Raw genomic sequence first — 21566 nt, 5'->3', positions numbered from 1 at the left:
CTTCCACTCAGCCAGTTCTCCCATGGTTCTGGATGATAGTTGTTCTTTTAGTTCTAATTTTGATGTGGTTGTGGGAGGTAGTAGTAGTAAGTACAGGTATTTACCTATACGCCTTCTTGGTTCTCCAAGTTTTCAATATCTTCCTCTCTCTCCTCTCCTTCTGGTACCCCTATAATGCGAATTTTGGTACACTTGAAGTTGCCCCAGAGACTCTTTACACTGTCTTCATATTTTTGGATTCTTTTTTCTTTTTGCTCTGCTGATTGGGTGATTTTTGCTTCCTCATATTCTTTTTTTGTTTTTTGTTTTTTATTGCTTCAAGTATTACAAAGAGTATTACATATGTCCCCTTCCCCCCCTTCCCCCCGCCCTTGACAATCCCCTGGCCTCCCCTATCCCCCAGTGTCTTGTGTCCATTGGTTATGCTTATATGCATGCATACAAGTCCTTCGGTTGATCTCTTACCCCCTCCCTGCCCCCCCACCCTCCCCGGCCTTCCTGCTGTAGTTTGACAGTCTGTTTGAGGCAGCTCTGCCTCTGTATCTATCTTTGTTCATAAGTTTATAATGGCCTTTATTATCCAGAAATGAGTGAGATCATGTGGTGTTTTTCCTTCATTGACTGGCTTATTTCACTTAGCATAATGCTCTCCAGCTCCATCCATGCTGTTGCAAATGGTAAGAGTTCCTTCTTTTTTACAGCAGCATAGTATTCCATCATGTAGATGTACCACAGTTTTCTAATCCATTCATCTACAGATGGGCACTTAGGCTGTTTCCAGATCTTAGCTATGGTGAATTGTGCTGCTATGAACATAGGGGTGCATATATCCTTTCTGACTGGTGTTTCTGGTTTCTTGGGATATATTCCTAGAAGTGGGATCACAGGGTCAAATGGGAGTTCCATTTGTAGTTTTTTGAGGAAACTCCATACTGCCTTCCATAGTGGCTGCACCAGTCTGCATTCCCACCAGCAGTGCACAAGTGTTCCTTTTTCTCCACATCCTCTCCAGCACTTGTCGTTTGTTGATTTGTTGATGATAGCCATTCTGACAGGTGTGAGATGGTACCTCATTGTTGTTTTGATTTGCATCTCTCGGATGATTAGTGACTTTGAGCATGTTTTCATATGTCTCTTGGCTTTCTGAATGTCCTCTTTTGAAAGGTGTCTATTTAGGTCCTTTGCCCATTTTTTGATTGGATTGTTTATCTTCCTTTTGTTGAGTTGTATGAGTTCCCTATAAATGTTGGAGGTTAAACCCTTATCAGTGATAGCACTGGCAAATATGTTCTCCCATGCAGTGGGCTTTCTTGTTGTTTTGTTGATGGTTTCTTTTGCTGTGCAGAAACTTTTTATTTTGATGTAGTCCCATTTGTTTATTTTCTCTTTAGTTTCCAATGCTCTAGGATCTGTATCAGTGAAGAAATTGCTTCGGCATATATCTGAGATTTTGTTGCCTTTGGATTCTTCTAGTATTTGTATGGTTTCCCGTCGTATATTTAAGTCCTTTATCCATTTTGAGTTTATTTTTGTGTATGGCGTAAGTTGGTGGTCTAGTTTCATTTTCTTGCATGTATCTGTCCAATTTTCCCAGCACCATTTATTGAAGAGACTATCTTGACTCCATTGTATGTTCTTGACTCCTTTGTCAAATATTAATTGAGCGTATTGGTTGGGGCTGATTTCTGGGCTCTCTATTCTATTCCATTGATATATATGTCTGTTCTTGTGCCAGTACCAGGCAGTTTTGAGAACAGTGGCTTTGTAATACAGCTTGATATCTGGTATTGAGATCCCACCTACTTTGTTCTTTCTCAGGATCGCTGCAGCTATTCAGGGTCGTTTTTTATTCCAGATGAATTTTTGGAGAGTTCGTTCTAGGTCTGTGAAATATGCCATTGGTATTTTAATGGAAAGTGCGTTGAATTGCTTCCTCATGTTCTAAATTGTTGATTTGATTCTCGGAATCTTCTACTCTTCTGTTGACTCCCTGTAAATTACCAATTATTTCAGTTAGTGTATGCTTAATTTCTGACTGGTCCTTTTTTATGTCTTTGACATTCTCTCCAAGATTCTTGTGAGTCTCTTGAAGCTCTCAGTAAGTCCCTTGAAGCTCTCATTAAGATCCTTGAGCAACCTTATAACCATTGTTTTGAACTTTGTATCCAGTTGTTTGCTTGCTTCCTTTTCTTTCATTTGTAATATGTATCTTTGTCTCTGCATTTTGGCTGCTTCCTTGTGTTTGTTTCTATGTATTAGGAAGAGCTGCCATGTCTCCTGGAATTGGTAGAGTTGCCTTGTGTAGTAGGTGTCTTCTAGGGCCCAGTGGCTAAGCCTCCCCAGTCAGCTGAGCTGGGCACTTGAGGGTGTGCGAGTGCTCCCCTGTGTGGGCTGTGTGTGCAGTCTTGTAGTTGAGCCTTGATTCCTACTGGCGGCACTGGGAGGAGGTGACCTTCAGACCAGTTGACTGTGAGGACCAGCTGCATTTATAATGGAAGGGGTGCTGTGCAGGAGACACCCCTATGAGTAGGACTTGTTTCAGTGGGGTTCTGGTGATCACTGAGTCTGTCCCTTGAGTATGAAACTTGGGGATGTGTAGAGTTGTAATCTGGCATGGTCTGAAGCTGTCCTCCAGGTACACTGGCTGTCAGGAGGTGCAAAGTCAGCCACTGTCTGAGGCCACTGGGCAGGAGCTACAGAGAGATCAGCAGATGGCTGCTAGTTTTATTGGGCTTGGAAGTGTCCAGGCAAGTCCCAGCTGTGAAGCAAGGCAGGCAGGTGCTAGTGCCTGGTCTTGGGTCTTTTATTGTTAGGTTAGGGCAGTGGTTGGCAAACTCATTAGTCAACAGAGCCAAATATCAACAGTACAACGATTCAAATTTCTTTTGAGAGTCAAATTTTTCAAACTTAAACTATATAGGTAGGTACATTGTTATTAACTTAATTAGGGTACTCCTAAGGCTTAGGAAGAGCCACACTCAAGGGGCCAAAGAGCCGTATGTGGCACAAGAGCTGCAGTTTGCCGACCACGGGGTTAGGATAAGCTGTCTCCAGGTGGTGCTTGTTTGAGAGATTTTAGCAAGTCTGAAGCCTGAGCCAGGACAGGACCCTGTATGGAAAAGCTGCTGCAAACAGCTTGGGTGGGGTTGTGAATTGGATGGGGTGGGGTCTCAGGGAATCACTAGAGTAGAGCAAACATTGTGGGCCATGCTGATGGAAACTCAGATGTGGCTGCCAGCTCTGTGATGAGGGTGGTGGTGGTGGGGGGTGTCTCAGCACAGGAACAGTGATTCTTGTGAGCCCCTCACGTCTGGGAGAAAGCCACCCCTGAGTTCCTGCCACAGTGCCAGACAATCCAGTTCCTTCCCATATGTACCTGGATCCCCAAGAGCTGGAACCCGTAGGGATAGAGTCTGAGTAAGTCCATGCACTGGCCCTTTAAGAGGAACTGCTGGATCTCCAGCAGCCTCTGTGCCACTTAGCCAAAATCCCCACTGGTTTTATAGCCTGAAGTTATGGGGACTTTTCTTCCCAGGTCTGGGACCCTAAGCTGGGGATCTAGTGTGGGGCTGGGACCCTTTTCTTCTCATGGTGAGGGGTGGTGGTGGGGGTGGTCTTCTGCAGCCTAGATATCCCACCCGATTTAAAAAAAAATGGCACGTGGGTGTCAGACCAGCATGTTCTGTGCCTCTGCCCCTCCTACCGGTCTCAGTGTACTTTCTTTACTTCTCTAGTTGTAGGACTTCCATTCAGCCAGATTGAGGCAGTTTTGAATGATGGTTTTTCCATACTTTAGTTGTAATTTTGATGTGGTGTGGGAGTTGACCAGTATCAGCGTTTACCCAGGCTGTCTTGGTTCTCCCTCAAATCTGCTATTAATGACATAATTTTTTCTGTTTAATGATATTTTTGGTTATGAATGCACATATTTTGAAATTCCTTTCTTGAGGCTTGCATTGAAATTATATATAAATAAATAAATATATATATACACACACACACACATGCACACACATGCACACATACACACACAAATTAGAGGCCCGGTGCACAAAAATTTGTGCACTTGGGATGGGGGGTCCCTCAGTTGGGTCTGTGCCCTCTCGCAGTCTGGGACACCTTGGGGGATGTCCACCTGCTCGCTTAGGCCTGCTCCCGGGGGAGGGGGATTGGGCCTAAGCTGGCAGTCAGACATCCCTCTGGCAGCCTGGGAGTCCTCGGGGGATGTCCACTTGCCAGCGGGGAGCAGGCCTAAGCTGCAGTCAGACATCCTTAGCGCTGCTGAGGAGGTGGGAGAGGCTCCCGCCAACACTGCTGTGCTGGCAGCCGTCAGCCTGACTTGTGGCTGAGCAGAGCTCCCCCTGTGGGAGCGCACTGAACACCAGAGGACAGCTCCTGCATTGAGTGTCTGCCCCCTAGTGGTCAGTGTGTGTCATAGTGACCAGTCATTCCCGGTCATTCTACTGTTAGGGTCAATTTGCATATTACCCTTTTATATAGAATAGAGGCCTGGTGCACGGGTGGGGGCCAGCGGGTTTGCCTTGAAGGATGTCCTGGATCAGGTGGGGGTCCCGCTGGGGTGCCTGGCCAGCCTGGGTGAGGGGATGATGGCCGTTTTCAGCCTGGCCACGCCCCCAAGCTCCCAGCCTCTCCTTTTTTTCTTTTCTTTTTTTTTCAGCACCTCCTTGAGTGGAGGCCAGGGCGGTCTGGAAGCAGGTATCTGGGATTTATTTATTTTCTGTAATTGAAACTTTGTAGCCTTGAGCGGAGCACAAGGCCAGCCAGGGCAGGCGGGAAGCTTGGCTTCCTCCGTCACCGGGGACAACCCAAACCTCCTGCTTGCTCCAGCTCTGTGGCCATCACTATCTTAGTTGGGTTAATTTGAATACTAGCTCTTGATTGGCTGGTGGGCGTGTCTTGTGGGTGTAGCAGAGTGGTGGAGTGATAGTTAATTTGCATATTTCTCTTATTAGTGTAGATGTAGATATATATATATTATTGAACTTATTGGGGAGATATTGGTTAATAAAATTATACAGGTGTACAGTTCTACAATACATTATCATTATGTTGTATTGTGTGTTTACCGAACCAAGTAAAGTTTCCTTCCATCACAATTTATCTTCCCTTTATCTTATACCTAACCCCCTAACTTTTATATTAAGAAAATATTTATATTGAATTATGTTAGTCATTTAGAAGTTTTGTTTGTTTTTTGCCTTTACAAACATTCCCTTATTTTGATAAAATATACATAACATAAAATTTACCATTTTAACCATTTTTAAGTGTACAGTTTTGTGGATTGGCACTATGTTCATATGTGCAAATATCTCCGCTATCCATTTTCAGAACTTTTTCATCATCCTAAACAAAAACTGTATCCATTAAAACATAACTCTGCATTCTCCTGTCCCTTTAACTGTTGCTGCTCTACTTTTTTTGAGTAGAAGCCTATTCTAGGTACCTCATTTAAGTGGAATCATATAGTATTTGACTGAGTGGTTTATTTCACTCAGTGTAATGTTTTCAGGGCTCATCCATGTTGTACCATGTATCAGAATTTCATTCCTTTATGGATGAGTTGTGTGTGTGTGTGTGTGTGTACTGAACATGACTTGTTGATCCATTAATCTGTTGGTGGACATTTGGGTTGTTTCCACCTTTTGGCTGTTGTGAATAATGCTGCTGTAGTATTGGTGTACAAGTGTCAGAGTCCATGCCCTCAGTTATTCATTTGGTATACTAGGTGTATCGGTTTTATTAAGTTATTACATATGTATCCTTATCCCCATGTTACCCCCCTGTTGTCTATGTCCAGTGGTTAGGCATATATGCTTGCATATAAGTCCTTTGGTTGATCTCTCCCCTTATCCCCACCCTCCCCTACCTTCCCTCTGAGGTTTGACGGTCTCATCGATGCTTCTCTGTCTCTGGATCTGTTTTTGTTCATCAGTTTATGTTGTTCATTATATTCCATAATGAGTGAGATCATGTGATATTTATCTTTCTCTAACTGGTTTATTTCACTTAGCATAATGCTCTCCAGTTCCATCCATGCTGTTGCAAATGGTAAGAACTCCTTTTTTACCGCAGCGTAGTATTCCATTGTGTAGATGTACCACAGTTTTTTAATCCACTCATCTACTGATGGGCACTTAGGCTGTTTCCAAATCTTAGCTATGGTGAATTGTGCTACTATGAACATAGGAGTGCATATATCCTTTCTAATTGGTGTTTCTAGTTTCTTGGGATATATTCCAGAAGTGGGATCACTGGATCCATTTTTAGTTTTTTGAGGAAACTCCATACTGTTCTCCACAGTGGCTGCACCAGTCTGCATTCCCACCAGCAGTGCAAAAGGGTTCCTTTTTCTCTGCATCCTCTCTAACACTTATTGTTTATTGATTTGTTGATGATAGCCATTCTGACAGGTGTGAGATGGTACCGCATTGTCATTTTGATTTGTATCTCTCGGATGATTAGTGACTTTGAACATGTTTTCATATGTCTTTTGGCCTTCTGTCTTCTTTCGAAAAGTATCTATTTAGGTCCATTGCCCATTTTTTGACTGGGTTGTTTATCTTCTGTTAAGTTGTATGAGTTCCCTGTAAATGTTGGAGATTAAACCCTTATCGGTGATAACATTTGCAAATATGTTCTCCCATGCAGTGGGCTTTCTTGTTGTTTTGTTGATGGTTTCCTTTGCTGTGCAAAAGCTTTTTATTTTGATGTAGTCCCATTTGTTTATTTTCTTTTTAGTTTCCATTGCCCTAGGACCGTGGTCATTAAACTGTGGCTCGCGAGCCACATGCCGCTCTTTGGCCCCTTGAGTGTGGCTCTTCTACAAAATACCACGTGCGGGCGCGCACGTACAGTGCGATTGAAACTTCGTGGCCCATTCGCAGGAGTCGGTATTTTGTGGAAGAGCCACACTCAAGGAGCCAAAGAGCCGCATGTGGCTCGCGAGCCACAGTTTGTCGACCGCTGCCCCAGGAGCAGTATCAGTGAAGAAATTGCTTTGGCATATGTGTGAGATTTTGCTGCCTATAGATTCCTCTAGTATTTTTATGGTTTCCCATCTTATGTTTAAGTCCTTTATCCATTTTGAGTTTATTTTTGTGTATGATGTTAGTTAGTGGTCTAGTTTGATTTTTTTGCATGTATCTGTCCAATTTTCCCAACACCATTTATTGAAGAGGCTGTCTTGATTCCATTGTATGTTCATGCCTCCTTTGTCAAATATTAATTGAGCATAGTGGTTTGGGTCGATTTCTGGGTTCTCTATTCTATTCCATTGATCTATATGTCTGTTCTTGTGCCTGTACCAGGCTGTTTTCAGAACAGTGGCTTGTAATACAGCTTGATATCTGGTATTGAGATCCCACCTACTTTAATAATGTGGATTTTGTAATCAAAGAAAACACGGTAATTTCAAGAGAAACATCAAAAGTGCTTTATTCAAAGTAATGTCCATCGCTAGCTACACATTTCCCCCATCTTTCAGGTAACTTGTGGATACAGTCCCAATAGAACAGCGATTCTCAACCTGTGGGTCGTTACCCCTTTGGGGGTTGAACGACCCTTTCACAGGGGTCACCTAAGACCATCGGAAAACACATATATAATTACATATTTTCTTGTGATTCATCACTATGCTTTAATTATGTTCAACTTGTAACAATGAAAATACATCCTGCATATCACATGTTTACATTACGATTCATAGCAGTAGCAAAATTACAGTTATGAAGCAGCAACGAAAATAATTTTATGGTTGGGGGTCATCACAACATGAGGAACTGTATTAAAGAGTTGCGGCATTAGGAAGGTTGAGAACCACTGCAGTAGAACTTTTCTTGTTTTGAGGCAAACCATTCAGAGACCCAATTTTCCATGTATTTGAATGTTTTGAAGTGCTGCTCAGAAAGTGCATGTGCCATCGATTGGGACAAGTGGTAATTTGCAAGGTCTGGTGAATACAGCAGGTGGGTTAATACTTCGCAGGCAAGATGTTTTAACGTGTCTTTAACTGGTTTTGAAGTGTGTGATGGTGTGTCGTCATGAAGCAAAATTACTTTGCCGTATCTTCTGTCACATTCTTTTCATTTCACGGTCAAAGCGTGGTTCAAATTGATTATTTGTTGTTGGTAATGATCAGTATTAATGGTTTCACCTGGTTTTAGAAGCTCATAATAAATACACCACACCTTCCTGATCCTACCAAACGCAGAGCATTGTCTTCTTTCCAAAGTGATTTGGCCTTGTAGTCGATGTTGATGGTTGACCCGGATCAACCCATGATTTTATGCATTTGGGATTCTCAAAATAAATCCACTTTTTATTGCCAGTCACAATTCGATGCAAAAAAATACTTTCGTGCCGTTGAAGCAACATTTTACTGATGACTTTTTGGTTTTCCATTTGTCTTTTGTTCAGTTGATGTGGCACCCATTTTCCTTCCTTTACAGTCTTTCCCATTGCTTGTAAATGATTGGAAATTGTTTGCTGAATAGTGCTTAATCTTTCTGCAAGTTGTTTTTGAGTTTGACATGCATCTTCACCCAATAACGCTTGTAATTGTTGGTCTTCAAACTTTTTTAGTTGACCTGGACGTTCTTTGTCTTTCACATAGAAATCATCACTTTTAAAGCATTTAAACCAGTGTTCACAAGTATCTTGAGATGGAGATGTTCACCATAAGCTTCCTGAAGTATTCAGCAGCACTTTTCTTCAAAATCATGAATTAAAACTTTCCGCAAATGCTCTTTTTTTTTGGCACAAAATTCGGCATTTTTAAGTGTTTGAATATCTATAATGTTAACACCTTCAGAAAATTTGACATATGAAGTTTTGAAGTTTGCTGTCAATACAACAAAGTATCATACATATCAAATCGCATATATATCAACATATGTGTAACTCCATCTATTGAAAAAATCTGCATTATTAACCCATACACCTAGTATACCTAGAAGTGGGGTTGATGGATCATAGGGTAATTTTATGTTTAACTTTTTAGGCAACTGCCAAACTTTTCCCACAGTGGCTGCAGCATTTTACATTCCCACCAGTAGTGCATAAAAGTTTCAAGTCCCTCCACATTTTTGTCACTACTACTTACTATATTTCATTTTTATTAAAAAAAAATAGCCATCCTAATGGGTGCGAACTAGTATTTCATTATAGTTTTGATTTGCATTTCTCTTATGTTTAGTGAGCATCTTGTGAGACTTTTAAAATTATGGGCTTTTCTGGGCCATGTAAGTTATAAAACATTTGGTCCCAAATCTGAGTAATTATGAGTTTATGGTTAGGAATTCTCTAGTCATGGGAGTATACACTTTGTCTACAGTTCAATCTTAAAATCCAGAGGCAAGGACAGGACATTATTATTATTCCCATTGTTGAGTTCTTCAGTGAGTTTCTTTGTTTTACCCTAGTTCATCCAATCAGAGTGTTGTCCTTCAGGTATTCTGGTATTCAGCCTGACCCTTCATCTTGCCGTGTCCCCAAACTATATATATATTGATTTTAGATTGAAATGGAAGGAGGGAGGGAGGGAAGGAGAGAGAGATACGTCGATGTGAGAGAAACACACTCTTGCACACTCCTTATTGGGGATTGGGCCTGAAATGTTGGAATGTGCTCTGACCCTAGGAATCACATAGCGATCTTTTGGTGCATGGAACCATGCTCAATCACCTGAACCACACCAGCCAGGGCTCTGGGACTCTAAACTTGATCTTAAAAACCGGGCTCTAGGCCATCAGACTTCTGTCATATGGCTTCAAATGACAACTTCAGAAGTTTATTTCTCCAGGTTCCCACTTACCAGTTGTTTATGACTTCAGGGGTTTTCAGCCATGCACATACAAAATTTTTAAAACTCATAATGAGCTTGTTTGATGTTCTGATATGGATGGAGGGTTTTTGTTGTTGTTTTTGATAAATCAAGTTCACCATATTGCCAACACAGAAATCTTTTGTTTCTCTTCTGTTAAAAGGCAGAGATGATGGAGGTAAAGAAAAGGTCAGTTAGTGGTCTGGATATGGTTCTCATAAGTAAGGCAAGCAAACTAACAGGCACTGATTTGTAGAATCAGTCATCAATTATGGAGATACAGGGTTTATTTTTTTAAATATCTCACACATATTCATGTGTGCCTCCCCCCCATTTTTATTGTATTTTACAAATTTGAGCTACTTTTTCTAGCAAACTCACACATATGGATGACATTAAAGTGTTCTTTCTCTCTTTAGAGGAAATAAGGTGTTCATAAGCAATAATCAAGGCATTCAAGTGAAAAGAAAATCTAGACTAAACAAAGAGCTTGGGGAATGCTCATTTTTACTTTATAGTTAACTAGAGGCCCGGTGCACAAAAATTTGTGCACTGGGGGGGGGGGGAGGTGTCCCTCAGCCCAGCCTGTGCCCTCTCGCAGTCTGGGACCCCTCGGGGGAATGACCACCTGCTGGCTTAGGCCCGCTCCCCAGGTGATTGGACCTAAGCTGTCAGTCAGACATCCCTCTGGCAGCCTGGGAGCCCTCGGGGCATGTCCACTTGCCAGTGGGGAGCTGGCCTAAGCTGCAGTCGGACATCCTTGGCGCTGCTGAGGAGGCAGGAGAGGCTCATGCCACCACCGCTGTACTGGCAGCCGTCAGCCTGGCTTGTGGCTTAGCAGAGCTCCCCCTGTTGGAGTGCACTGACCACCAGGAGGCAGCTTCTGCATTGTCTGCCCCCTGGTGGTCAGTGTGCGTCATAGTGACCAGTCATTCTTCTGTTAGGGTCAATTTGCATATTACCCTTTTATTATATAGGATAGAGGCCTGGTGCATGGGTGGGGGCCGGCTGGTTTGCCCTGAAGAGTGTCCCGGATCAGGGTGGGGGTCCTGCAGTGGTGCCTGGCCAGCCTGGGTGAGGGGCTGATGGCTGTTTGCAGGCTGGCCAAGCCCCTGGCCACCCAAGCTCCCAGTAGAGGCTGGCTGGAAGCAGGTATCGGGGATTTATTTAGCTTCTACAATTGAAACTTTGTTGCCTTGAGCAGACCTCAGGGCCGTCCGGGCTGGCAGGAAGCTTGGCTTCCTCCATCGCCGGGGCAACCAAGCCTGCTTGCTCCAGCTCTGTGGCTGCTGGCCACCATCTTGGTTGGGTTAATTTGCATGTAATTGCTCTGATTGGCTGGTGGGCATGGCTTGGGGCGTAGTTGAGGTGTGGTCAGTTTGCATGTTTCTCTTTTATTATATTAGATATCTCTATTAATATTTATCTCTGTTTTTATTTCAGCTTTGACTAGATCCGAATCTAGGAGAGATGGAGGTTTTAAAAATAATTGGAGCTTTGATCATGGAGAAGAAAGTGAAGGAGATACAGATAAAGAGTAAGATTTTTTCCCCCTCAGATATTTTATAAGAATGAAACTTTTCATTAGAAAAATAATATAAATTGTTTGCTATGGAAATATTTTTAAGAGTATTGTATTCTTAAGGAAATATTGAACTCTTTTATAATTGCATCAATGAAGAAAAAGCAGTTCTTTATTGGTAAATAATTTTATGTTGTATTTATCTTTTGAAATGTATAAATAAGTGCATGTAACATGTATAACCTTATGATTAAATATCAATCATACTACAGATTTCCAACTAAATAATTGTTCCTTGGTAAAAATAAATAAACATGGGATTCTGTTCAGTGATTTGAAAAGCTACCATTTATCTTGAGTAAGTAAGTGAATCTAGATTAAGACCTCAGAATTTTGTATGAAAGTTTAGAATCTGTAGTAACTTTCTTCCCAGTTACCCCTCACAACCTGTCCATCTTAGATCAGATTATCACCAGAGAGAGCAGAAACACTATAAATGATAAACACAGGAACACAGGTGTTGACCCAGACAGAAGCTAAGCAAAGTGTTCATTATATTTGTTAATGTACTTGGAATTACTTCTGTGAAAAATTTCAAATACTGGTTTTAATAGAACCTTTTGCATCATGCAGAATTTGTATTACAGATTCAGCATTGCTATAGTTTCTTGGTTTATTGATCTGATTTTTCCCTTAACCAGAACAAATAGCAAATTTAGAGAAACACTAATATATACACCAAGTTCTACCAAAACTTTAAATATGTTTTAGAAATTTTACACAAGAAGCCATTCAGAGTATATTGGCTAAATATTGTAGGTGCTTCACTTCTTTTTGGGCAACAGCTCCATTCATCATTGCCATTTTATGTGCCTTCACCTATGTGCTATTGAACTGAAGTGAAGTTTTATTTGAAGGAGAGCTTAGAACTGGTAAGTTTCTCAGTTAAAATTGATATCTTATGGTCTTTTATTTCTGACTATTTTTCAATTTAAAATAGTTTTTGTTAGAGACATTTAGTACATAGGTACTGTAACAAAGACAGACATTTTGAAAAATTGGAACTAAATCTGAAATTAAATTGAGTAGAAAGTATATCATTTTAAAAACGTTTTTGTAAAGTGTGTGGAAGGAGAGAATTTTTAGCATTAAAAAAGTTGGGACATATATAAGCAGTAATGAAACAAACATTTTACATTTTTACTATAAATAGTTAGGTTTTTACTGAAAATAGCTTATAGAGTTGCCTTCACAAGGGTGTATTTTGAGTTCATCTGTGAAAAGATTTGTCATGGATATGTAAGAAATTGTCGTTTAAGGTGCTACCTGTCCCATATGTTTCATTTATGAATCATACTCTTTGGTTCCTCATTATAAGTGGATCCTCAGTGGCTCTTGCTTTTTGAACAAGTTGATATTAACATGAACTGTTTATTAATAGATGTATTAGTCTGATTTTTAAAAATCTCAGGCCAGTGACTCTCAGTGAAGAGTTGATATTTCTTTCAAAGTGGTAGAGGTATAGCTATTTTACTGTGGTAATACTGTTTCTTTTCATTAGCTAAAGTTTTCTACCAGTTTGTTTCTCTGTCCTTTCCCCCTAATTTTAAATCCAAGACAGAAAATAAAAATGAGTGACCATATATGAAATTCGTATATAAGATGACAAATATTTTATTCATTTATGGTGGGGATCAACAAACCATGATGCTTCACAGGCCCAATCTGGCCCACCACTTGATTTTTGTGAATCGTTTTATTGGAACACAACTACACATATACTAGTAATCTATGATGGCTTTTATACTATAATGGAAAAGATGAGTGGTTGATATGATGATAGTATGGTCTACAAAGCCTAAAATATTTATTCTATTGCCCTTTACAGAAAAAGTTTGCTGATCCCTGAATTATTAGATGAACAAAGAGGATAAAACTGAATTTAATGTATGGTTCATAATTGCCATTTAAGGTTTCTTCCTCCCTTATTTTATATGCAGTGAGGCAAATCTACTCAGTGTAGATGAAGATGAGGATTCTGAAACCTCAAAAGGAAAAAAGGCAAGTGTTGCTTTTTTAAATTTAAAAAACATTTTTAGGTTATATACTAAAAATGAATATTTCAAAAGAAAATGTTAACATTTTAAATTAAGTCCCAACCTCTCTCTTTCCTATCCCAGAGGCAAATGATGTTCCCAGTTTCTTGTTTTTCCTATCAGATATTTATGTGTTAAAACAATATTCTTGTCTCACCTCCTTACACTTACATAATTGGTAGTATCCTATACATACTTTTTCTAATCTAAAAATGATTATGTCTGAAGACCATCCGTGAGCGTTTATTAAGAGTATCTTCGTTCTTTCCAATGTACCATTTCATTTTATGATGTACTGCTATTCAACTAGAGGCCCGGTGCACGAAATTCGCGCACGGGGTGGGGGTGGGGGTGGGGGGTGTCCTTTAGCCCGGACTGCACCATCTCCATTCCGGGATCCCTCAGGGGATGTCTGACTGCCGGTTTAGGCACAATCCCACAGGGGTCAGACATCCCTCTCGCAATCCAGGACCACTGACTCCTAACCACTCATTTGCCTGCATTCCTAATGCCCCCAACTGCCCTCCCCTGCTGGCCTGGTTTCCCCCAATGACCATCCCCTTCTGGCCTGATCACCCCTAACTGCCTCTGCCTCAGCCCCCCACCACCATGGCTTTGTCCGGAAGGAAGTCAGCCGGTCAACCTGATCTAATTAGCATATTACCCTTTCATTAGTATAGATACCACCACATTTATGGTGTTTATCTACTGCCCTTCCCCAAATAATTTTGAGTAAGTTAGCCTTCTGGGTAATTTTTCCCACATACAGGTATATCTGTAGGATGTATATAGAAGGAGAGCTGCTGTATTAGGTCAGATATATTTCTAATTTTCTTATACCTGACTTATACTTAATTTATCAGCAATATCTGAGAGTGCCTATTTCTTCAAACTTTCGTTACAGTGTTATCAACTTTTTGATTTATGCCAGTGAAAAATAATATCTTATTTCTTTCTTCATGAATGAGGTTGAACACATTTCATATATGTAGTCCATTTATTTTCTTTGGGTAACTGTCAGTTAATATCCTTTGCCCATTTTTCTATTTGGTCTTTAGGGTATTATTGATTCATAGGAATTCTGTTTATATTGAGTCTGAGATACACATTTTTTCACATTTTGACATCTGAAATTTGTCTAGGTGCATATTATAATTTCATGACATGGTTTAATTTCAAAAGTTTCTTTGCATATTAGTACATACAATAATTATGCATCTTAGAAGGTCTTAGGTTTGATGATATACCGTTTTTTGGAGATACTGGCTCATTGCTTTGATACTAGTTGCTAATATCTTAAACCAGTTTTTTTCTTTTGTCTTTGCTTTTGGTGTTGTTGCCTTGGAGAAAATGTATTTTCTTACGTTGTTAAATATGTATCTTGGGTTTAGTGTCTTAGTTCCTAATGATGATAACTTAATTACTTATTTGCTTTATCCTATTAGGTACATTAAATAATTTCACAATACCAATGTATAATAAAAGTGTAATATGCTACTTAGACCGGATGTCCTTCTATCCTTCTGGACAAAGCCGGGCTATGAGGGAAGCCCGGGTCCCGGGTACCAGAGGGAAGACGTTGTCAGCAGCTGCAAGGCCTACTCTTGCACGAGTTTCAATGATCGGGCCTCTAGTTAAAATATAATTACTAATAAAACGACTTAAGTTTTTTTAATCCTGTTCCTTTGTTGTTGTTTGATGACACCACCAGGTATATTACACTAGGAATGTATATTTAAATTACTGTTTTGAAATTATTTATTCCTGGTTGGTAATTCCACCAGCTAGATGAGAATGGGTTTTTTTAAAATATTTTTATTGACTTCGGACAGGAAAGGAGAGGGCGACATAGAAACATTATTGATGAGAGAGAATCATTGATGGACTGCCTCTTGCATGCCCCCCACTGGGGACTGAGCCCACAACCGGCCTGTACTGTCAGTAACTGGGAATCAAACTGTGACTTCCTGGTTCATAGATTGATGCTCAACCACTGAGCCATGCCTTGTTTCATTTTTTAGCTTTGTTTTTTATTTTGAGGAATTGCTTTTTAAAATAAATTAATTTGTTTTATACTTATGAAAAAATTATTCACATGGTTCCAAAGTCAAATCTACAAAAGTTTTATTCAGCGAAGTCTAGCTTTTGTCCTGATTTCCTCCATCCTCTCTCTTTCATCTCGAGGTAACCTATTGAAGTTTAACCTTCCATTATCGTTTTGCTTTGTTGTTGTTTTTTTTGTTTTTTTCCCATTTGGATGCCTTTTATTTCTTCTTCATGTCTGATCACTATACCTAGCACTTCCTATACTATGTCGAACAGGAGTGGTTAAAGTGGGCATTTCTGTCTTGTTCCTGTTCTTTTTTTTTTATTATTATTAAATCTTTATTGTTCAGCTTATTACATTTGTTCCTCTTTCCCCCCCCCCATAACTCCCCTCCTCCCAGTTCCCGCCCCACCCTCCACCCTCACTCCCCACCCACTGTCCTCATCCATAGGTGCACAATTTTTGTCCAGTCTCTTCCTGCATCTCCCACACCCCTTTCTCCCCCAAGAATTGTCAGTCCATTCCCTTTCTATGTCCCTGATTCTATTATAATCACCAGTTCATTCTGTTCATCAGATTATTTATTCACTTGTTTCTTAGATTCACTTGTTGATAGATGCATATTTTTTGTTCATAATTTGTATCTTTACCTTTTTCTTCCTCTTCCTCTTCTTAAAGGATACCTTTCAGCATTTCATATAATCCTGGTTTGGTGGTGATGAACTCCTTTAGCTTTTCCTTATCTGTGAAGCTCTTTATCTGACCTTCAATTCTGAATGATAGCTTTGCTGGATAAAGTAATCTTGGTTGTAGGTTCTTGGTATTCATCACTTTGAATATTTCTTGCCACTCCCTTCTGGCCTGCAAAGTTTCTGTTGAGAAATCAGCTGACAGTCGTATGGGTATTCCCTTGTAGGTAACTGAGTTTCTTTCTCTTGCTGTTTTTAAGATTCTCTCTTTATCTTTTGCTCTTGGCATTTTAATTATGATGTGTCTTGGTGTGGTCCTCTTTGGATTCCTTTTGTTTGGGGTTCTCCGCGCTTCTTGGACCTGTAAGTCCATTTCTTTCACCAGGTGGGGGAAGTTTTCTGTCATTATTTCTTCAAATAGGTTTTCAATATCTTGCTCTCTCTCATCTTCTGGCACCCCTATAATTCTGATGTTGGTACGCTTGAAGCTGTCCCAGAGGCTCCTTACACTATCCTCGCATTTTTGGATTCTTTTTTCATTTTGCTTTTCCGGTTGGGTGTTTTTTGCTTCCTCGCATTTCAAATCATTGACTTGATTCTTGCGCTCCTCTGGTCTGCTGTCGGGAGTCTGTATAATATTCGTTATTTCAGTCCGTGTATGCTTAATTTCTAGTTGGTTCCCCAATATAACATCGAGGGTCTCATTAGTTTTCTTGTAGATCTCATTAAGTTTATCGGCGGCTTCTAAACAGTTCTTGAGAGACCTTAAAAGTGTGGTTCTGAACTCTATATCTTCCATTGACAATTTTGTCCTGTTTCTTTGTCTCCGCATTTTGTTATGCTTCCTTGGTGCACCCCCTAGTGGTCTTTGTGCGCAGTCTTATAGTTAAACCTTGATTGTTGTAGCTAATACCAGGGAGGGTTTGACCACCAGGGCAAGTGGCTATGAGAATCAGCTGTGTCTGCAGTGAGAGAACTTCTGTCCTCTAGGGAGGTGCTAATCTAGCCTTTGCCTGAGGCTATCCGGCAAATGCCTGTGTGCAGGGCTTGGGTGGGGCGGGTCTCACAGGATCAACAGGGTGGGCCGGAGAGAGCAGTTATGGCGGCTCTCAGTCCTGTCCCCAGGGGCTCTGCCTCTCTGAGTCCCAGCAACCGCTGCACACCTCAGAGAGAAAGCTGCACTCGCTCTGACTGAAGCCAGACAGTCCCGCTTCTCCCGTTTGAGTCTGGGTCCCTAAAGACTCGCCTGTATCTGGAGCTCAGAGTCTGTGACTCCCTCCCGATTGAAAACGTCAACCGCGCCCTCCGCCGCCAGCCCGCTCCGCGCACTCCGTACCTCAGAATTTGACTTCAGCACTGCGCCTCCTCTGAGTGTCCGTATGCGTTTCTCTTTCCTCCTAGTTGTAGGACTTCCACTCAGCCAGCGTTCCTGTGATTCTGGGTGATGTCTGTTCCATTTTTTAGTTTCACTTTTGAAGTAGTTGTTCAAGGCAGCAAACTCCGGCGTTAACCTATGCCGCCATCTTGGTTCTCCTGCTTTGTTTTTTTGTGTGTGTTTATTATAAGAATATACCACTCTTCTTAGAGAAAATGGCTACACTGTTTGGCACCTCAATTTTTTGTTTACTTAACATTATGAACTGTAGGTCAGTCTCTACAGCAAAATATTTAGAGATTTCTCATTTGTTGCTACCTAATGCTCCAGTGAATGGGTGTAGCATAGATTGATGTACCATCACTTGATAAGCAGGGGTTTTTTCCAATCTTTTGCTATTATAGCTAGTGCTTTAGTAAAGCCTTGAACTTATATCTTTTCATATTTTTACAGGTTTTTTTTCAGGATAAATTACTGGAATTACAGTGGAGATTTCAGAGGGTAAATTTACAGGTAATTTGGCTAGATATTGCCAAATGCCTCATTCATAAGAGTTAACACTTGCCATTCAAATAGTAATATGCTGGTGTCCAACCCCAGCAGGTCCAGGGGTCCCCAAAGGTGTGGACGGAGTCAGCGAAGAAGGAATGACACGGAGACAGCGTTCAGTTGATCAGCAGCCTAGCCAGAATCTCTAGCCAAGTTCTGGTCAGTATCTCCAGTGAAGTTCTGGTTAGGATCTGCAGCCAGGTTCTGTGTCCATGTTCTCTTGCTAGGTTCTCCAGCCAGGTTCAGTCACCAGATTCTAGCCAGGTTCTAGCCAGGTTCTCTTGCCATGTTCTATCCAGGTTCTGTAGCCAGGTTTTGTCTCTAGGTTCTTCAGCCAGGTTCTCTCGCTAGGTTCTGTCTCTAGGTTCTGTGGCCAGTTTCTGTCCAGGATCTTTTGCCATGTTCTCTCCAGCGAAGTTCTTCTGTCTCTAGGTTCTGTGTAGGTTCTGTGTCTAGGTTCTGTGTCCTGTTGTCTTGTTACATCTGTATTTATACCAGTTGATTCCAATCCTATCAATCTCTATTCCAAAGGTTAGGGCGTTTCTTATCTCCATTCCAGGGAGTAAAGATTATGTAGCTTAAGCATGATTGTTCGTAGTTAAAGTGATTAATTACCCGCCTGGCACTTAGTTAAGGGGTTTTATCCCCTCCCTAACTTCAGGGGAAAATCCCTACCTGGGGAAACAACCTTTCTCAGAGAGGTGACCTTGGTTAAAACACAGTGCCAAGAAGGTGAGCAAACGTATTAAGAACAGTATGCCATATATGCCAGGTCCCTTGAAATAGCAAGGATGGACCGGCTCCCGGCAGTAATATATGCAAGTTCCTGTGTGGGTAATTTTACCCACACACCAGTATATCTGTAGGATGAATATAGAGGTAGAGCTGCTGTATCAGGTCAGATACAGTTCTAATTTTCTTATACGTGATTTATACTTAATTTATCCTTAATATATGTGAGTTACTGTTTCCTGCAACCTTGGAGAGTATGTGGTCAAACTTAAATTTTTGACAGTCTGGCATAGCACCCTCTTAAGTATTTCCCATACTTAGCAGTTGAATAGATTTTAGGAACTTTTAAATTTACTTTCTCCATCTTTGTAGAGGTTTTTCTCCAAAACATGTTTGTCATGATTTAGGGAATTTAAAATTACACTGAAAAACTAGAAGGTTTGTCACATTGCAGTTTTCTCTAACTTTTATTTTAACATTGCAATTTCTTAGAATGCTGCTGTTAGATTCTTCAGGTGGACATTGAAATAGTGAGCTTTGGAGAAAAATAAAAGTGTTCCATCACTAACTTCTATGACGTTGGTCTTTGATTTTTTATTGCTTGAGATTCCCTTAAGCTTTTAATTAAGTATATGCCTTATTACACATTTTCAAAGATATAAATATTGATATTTTCAAATAAAACCAGTTTGACACTTATATATATATATCCAGTGATATCTAAAGATAATTATGAATTCATACTCAGAAACATCTATTTTAAAAATATTTTTTAAAGTGTAGTATATCCTCTTTAAGTTGAAAATATTGTGCCTTTTTCTTCTTAAATTCATATTTTCTTTCAATTTCTCACAGGATTTTGACTTTACGTATCTATTTTAACTTCATATGATATATTTTTATGGGAGAGAAAGATTTTAACATCCTATTATACTTTAATAAAGAGATAATTTAACTATTTTTTAATTTAACATTAAATAATGTCACTAAATGATTCTTTTTTTAGTGGATTGAGTTATCTTTATAGTTATTAATAAATATTTAATCCAAAATTATATTACAGATATTAACAATTATTAAACATATTGCATATAATTATTTTAGAAATACAGTGGGGTCTTGACTTACGAGTGTCCCGACTAATGAGTTTTTCGAGATATGAGCCGTCTCTAAGCCAATTTTTTGCTTTGAGTTGCGAGCTAAAATTCAGGTTACGAGCCAGCTTCAGATACTCCACCGCTAGTTGGCGCAGCGAACATCACAGTGAACGCCACAATATCAGCCCAGCATCACGTGTCTCACTCGTTCACAATTGATTTGACATACGAGTAATTTGAGTTACGAGCTCCGTCACGGAACGAATTAAACTCGTAAGTCAAGGCCCTACTGTATATCTCTTAAAACAGATGAACTGATCTCTGATTCATTTAGTTCACATATCCATGAATAAATATTATTTATTGCTAAAATAAAACTTTCAGCCGCAATTTTTTAAACTTTTTGTGTGTTTTTGTATATATATAAGTACTGTGAAATCTTGGTCATATAATGAGTAGGGAAAGGGTTTTGCTATAGTATTATCATTCAGTTCTTTCCTTTTGAGTTAATTACCAAAAATCACCTAACAATCTAACATTTAAAAAGTTAAAAATTGTAATTAAGAGTCATTGTCTTTATGAATTTGGGTGAAATATACTGAAAAGACTTTTTCAAGACTCAAGAAGTGGCTAGTAATATACTTGTTACTTTTAGATCGTATTTTTAACCAGATACTTTGAGGTCATTGCAAATTTTAATTATTGTTAAATTCAGGGTGCCTTTACTAATACAATATTTTTTGTAAAAAATTTTATAATTTTTGGTTTATGTATTTTCTTTAAAACTTGGACCTGTATATTTAATTTGTTTAGTCCATGCATAGAACTTACTTGACAACATCAGTTCACACAGTAGCCAGTCAATTAAATCATGTAATATTTATCTATAAAAGTTTGTTTTCATTTTTTATTTCAAATATACATGTTAATTTCATCATCATGACAACCATTTCACTTCAGAATCCTAAGGCAGAAAAATATGGCCTTGCTTTTGATCTGAGTTTGTTACCTAGTTATAGTAAGTCACGGCAGATTTCAGTTTTTTAAAAATTTAATTTATTTTAAAATTTTCATTGATTTTGAGAGAGAAAGGAAGAGAGAATAGAGAAACATTGATGTGAAAGCCTAACATCCATCGACTGCCTCCTGCAAGCCCTTTATTGGGGACTAAGCCAGAAACCTAGCCTGGAATCCAACCAGCCACCTTTCTGTGCACAGGGGCAAGGCCCAATCAGCTGAGATACAGGGGCCAGGGCAATTTCAGTCTTTTTTAAAATTTATGCTTTTCTTGAGTTGTTCTCACTTGATATTTTCGTTGGGGCATTGCTTTTCTTGAAAAAGATTGGAGTAGAAGATACAAAGATCATAAATGTAAATTTTCATTACTTTTGCTTTTCCATTTTGCAGCATAGCTGAATTAAGAAAATCCTACTTTGGTTCAGAATACCCAGTTTCTAACTCATGGTTCACCTTTAATAGAAATATATATAAAACAGGGAAAGATATGAAGCGCTACTACTATTTTATGTGCCAAAAGAGATTTCATATACTAATATTTCAAATAGTTGCTTTCTGGAGGTTATTAGATTCTAATACAAGTTGTGAGGATTATGTC

The 21566-nt window shown here is 39.7% G+C and overlaps 1 protein-coding gene across 11 annotated transcripts in view; it reads left to right on the top strand.

Annotated features, from left to right (window-relative positions):
* SENP6 (SUMO specific peptidase 6) overlaps nucleotides 1–21566 on the top strand; it is a 119475-nt gene that overhangs the window by 22899 nt on the left and 75010 nt on the right. For 8 of the 11 annotated variants that reach the window (XM_036318374.1, XM_036318375.1, XM_036318373.1 and 5 more), the window contains exons 2-3: nucleotides 11288–11381; nucleotides 13367–13427. In XM_036318374.1, the coding sequence (XP_036174267.1) occupies nucleotides 11288–11381; nucleotides 13367–13427 (155 nt within the window). Of the gene's footprint in view, nucleotides 1–11281; nucleotides 11382–12185; nucleotides 12299–13254; nucleotides 13428–21566 lie in introns of those variants that run through there. The other 3 variants (XM_036318378.1, XM_036318379.1, XM_036318380.1) reach the window with 3 other exon arrangements.

Source organism: Myotis myotis, unplaced genomic scaffold (assembly GCF_014108235.1).
Source record: "Myotis myotis isolate mMyoMyo1 unplaced genomic scaffold, mMyoMyo1.p scaffold_m19_p_7, whole genome shotgun sequence".
In the NCBI taxonomy this organism is placed as follows: Eukaryota; Metazoa; Chordata; class Mammalia; order Chiroptera; family Vespertilionidae; genus Myotis; species Myotis myotis.
Note: the sequence above shows the minus strand (reverse complement) of the source record. Positions and strands in the feature narration are given on the sequence as shown.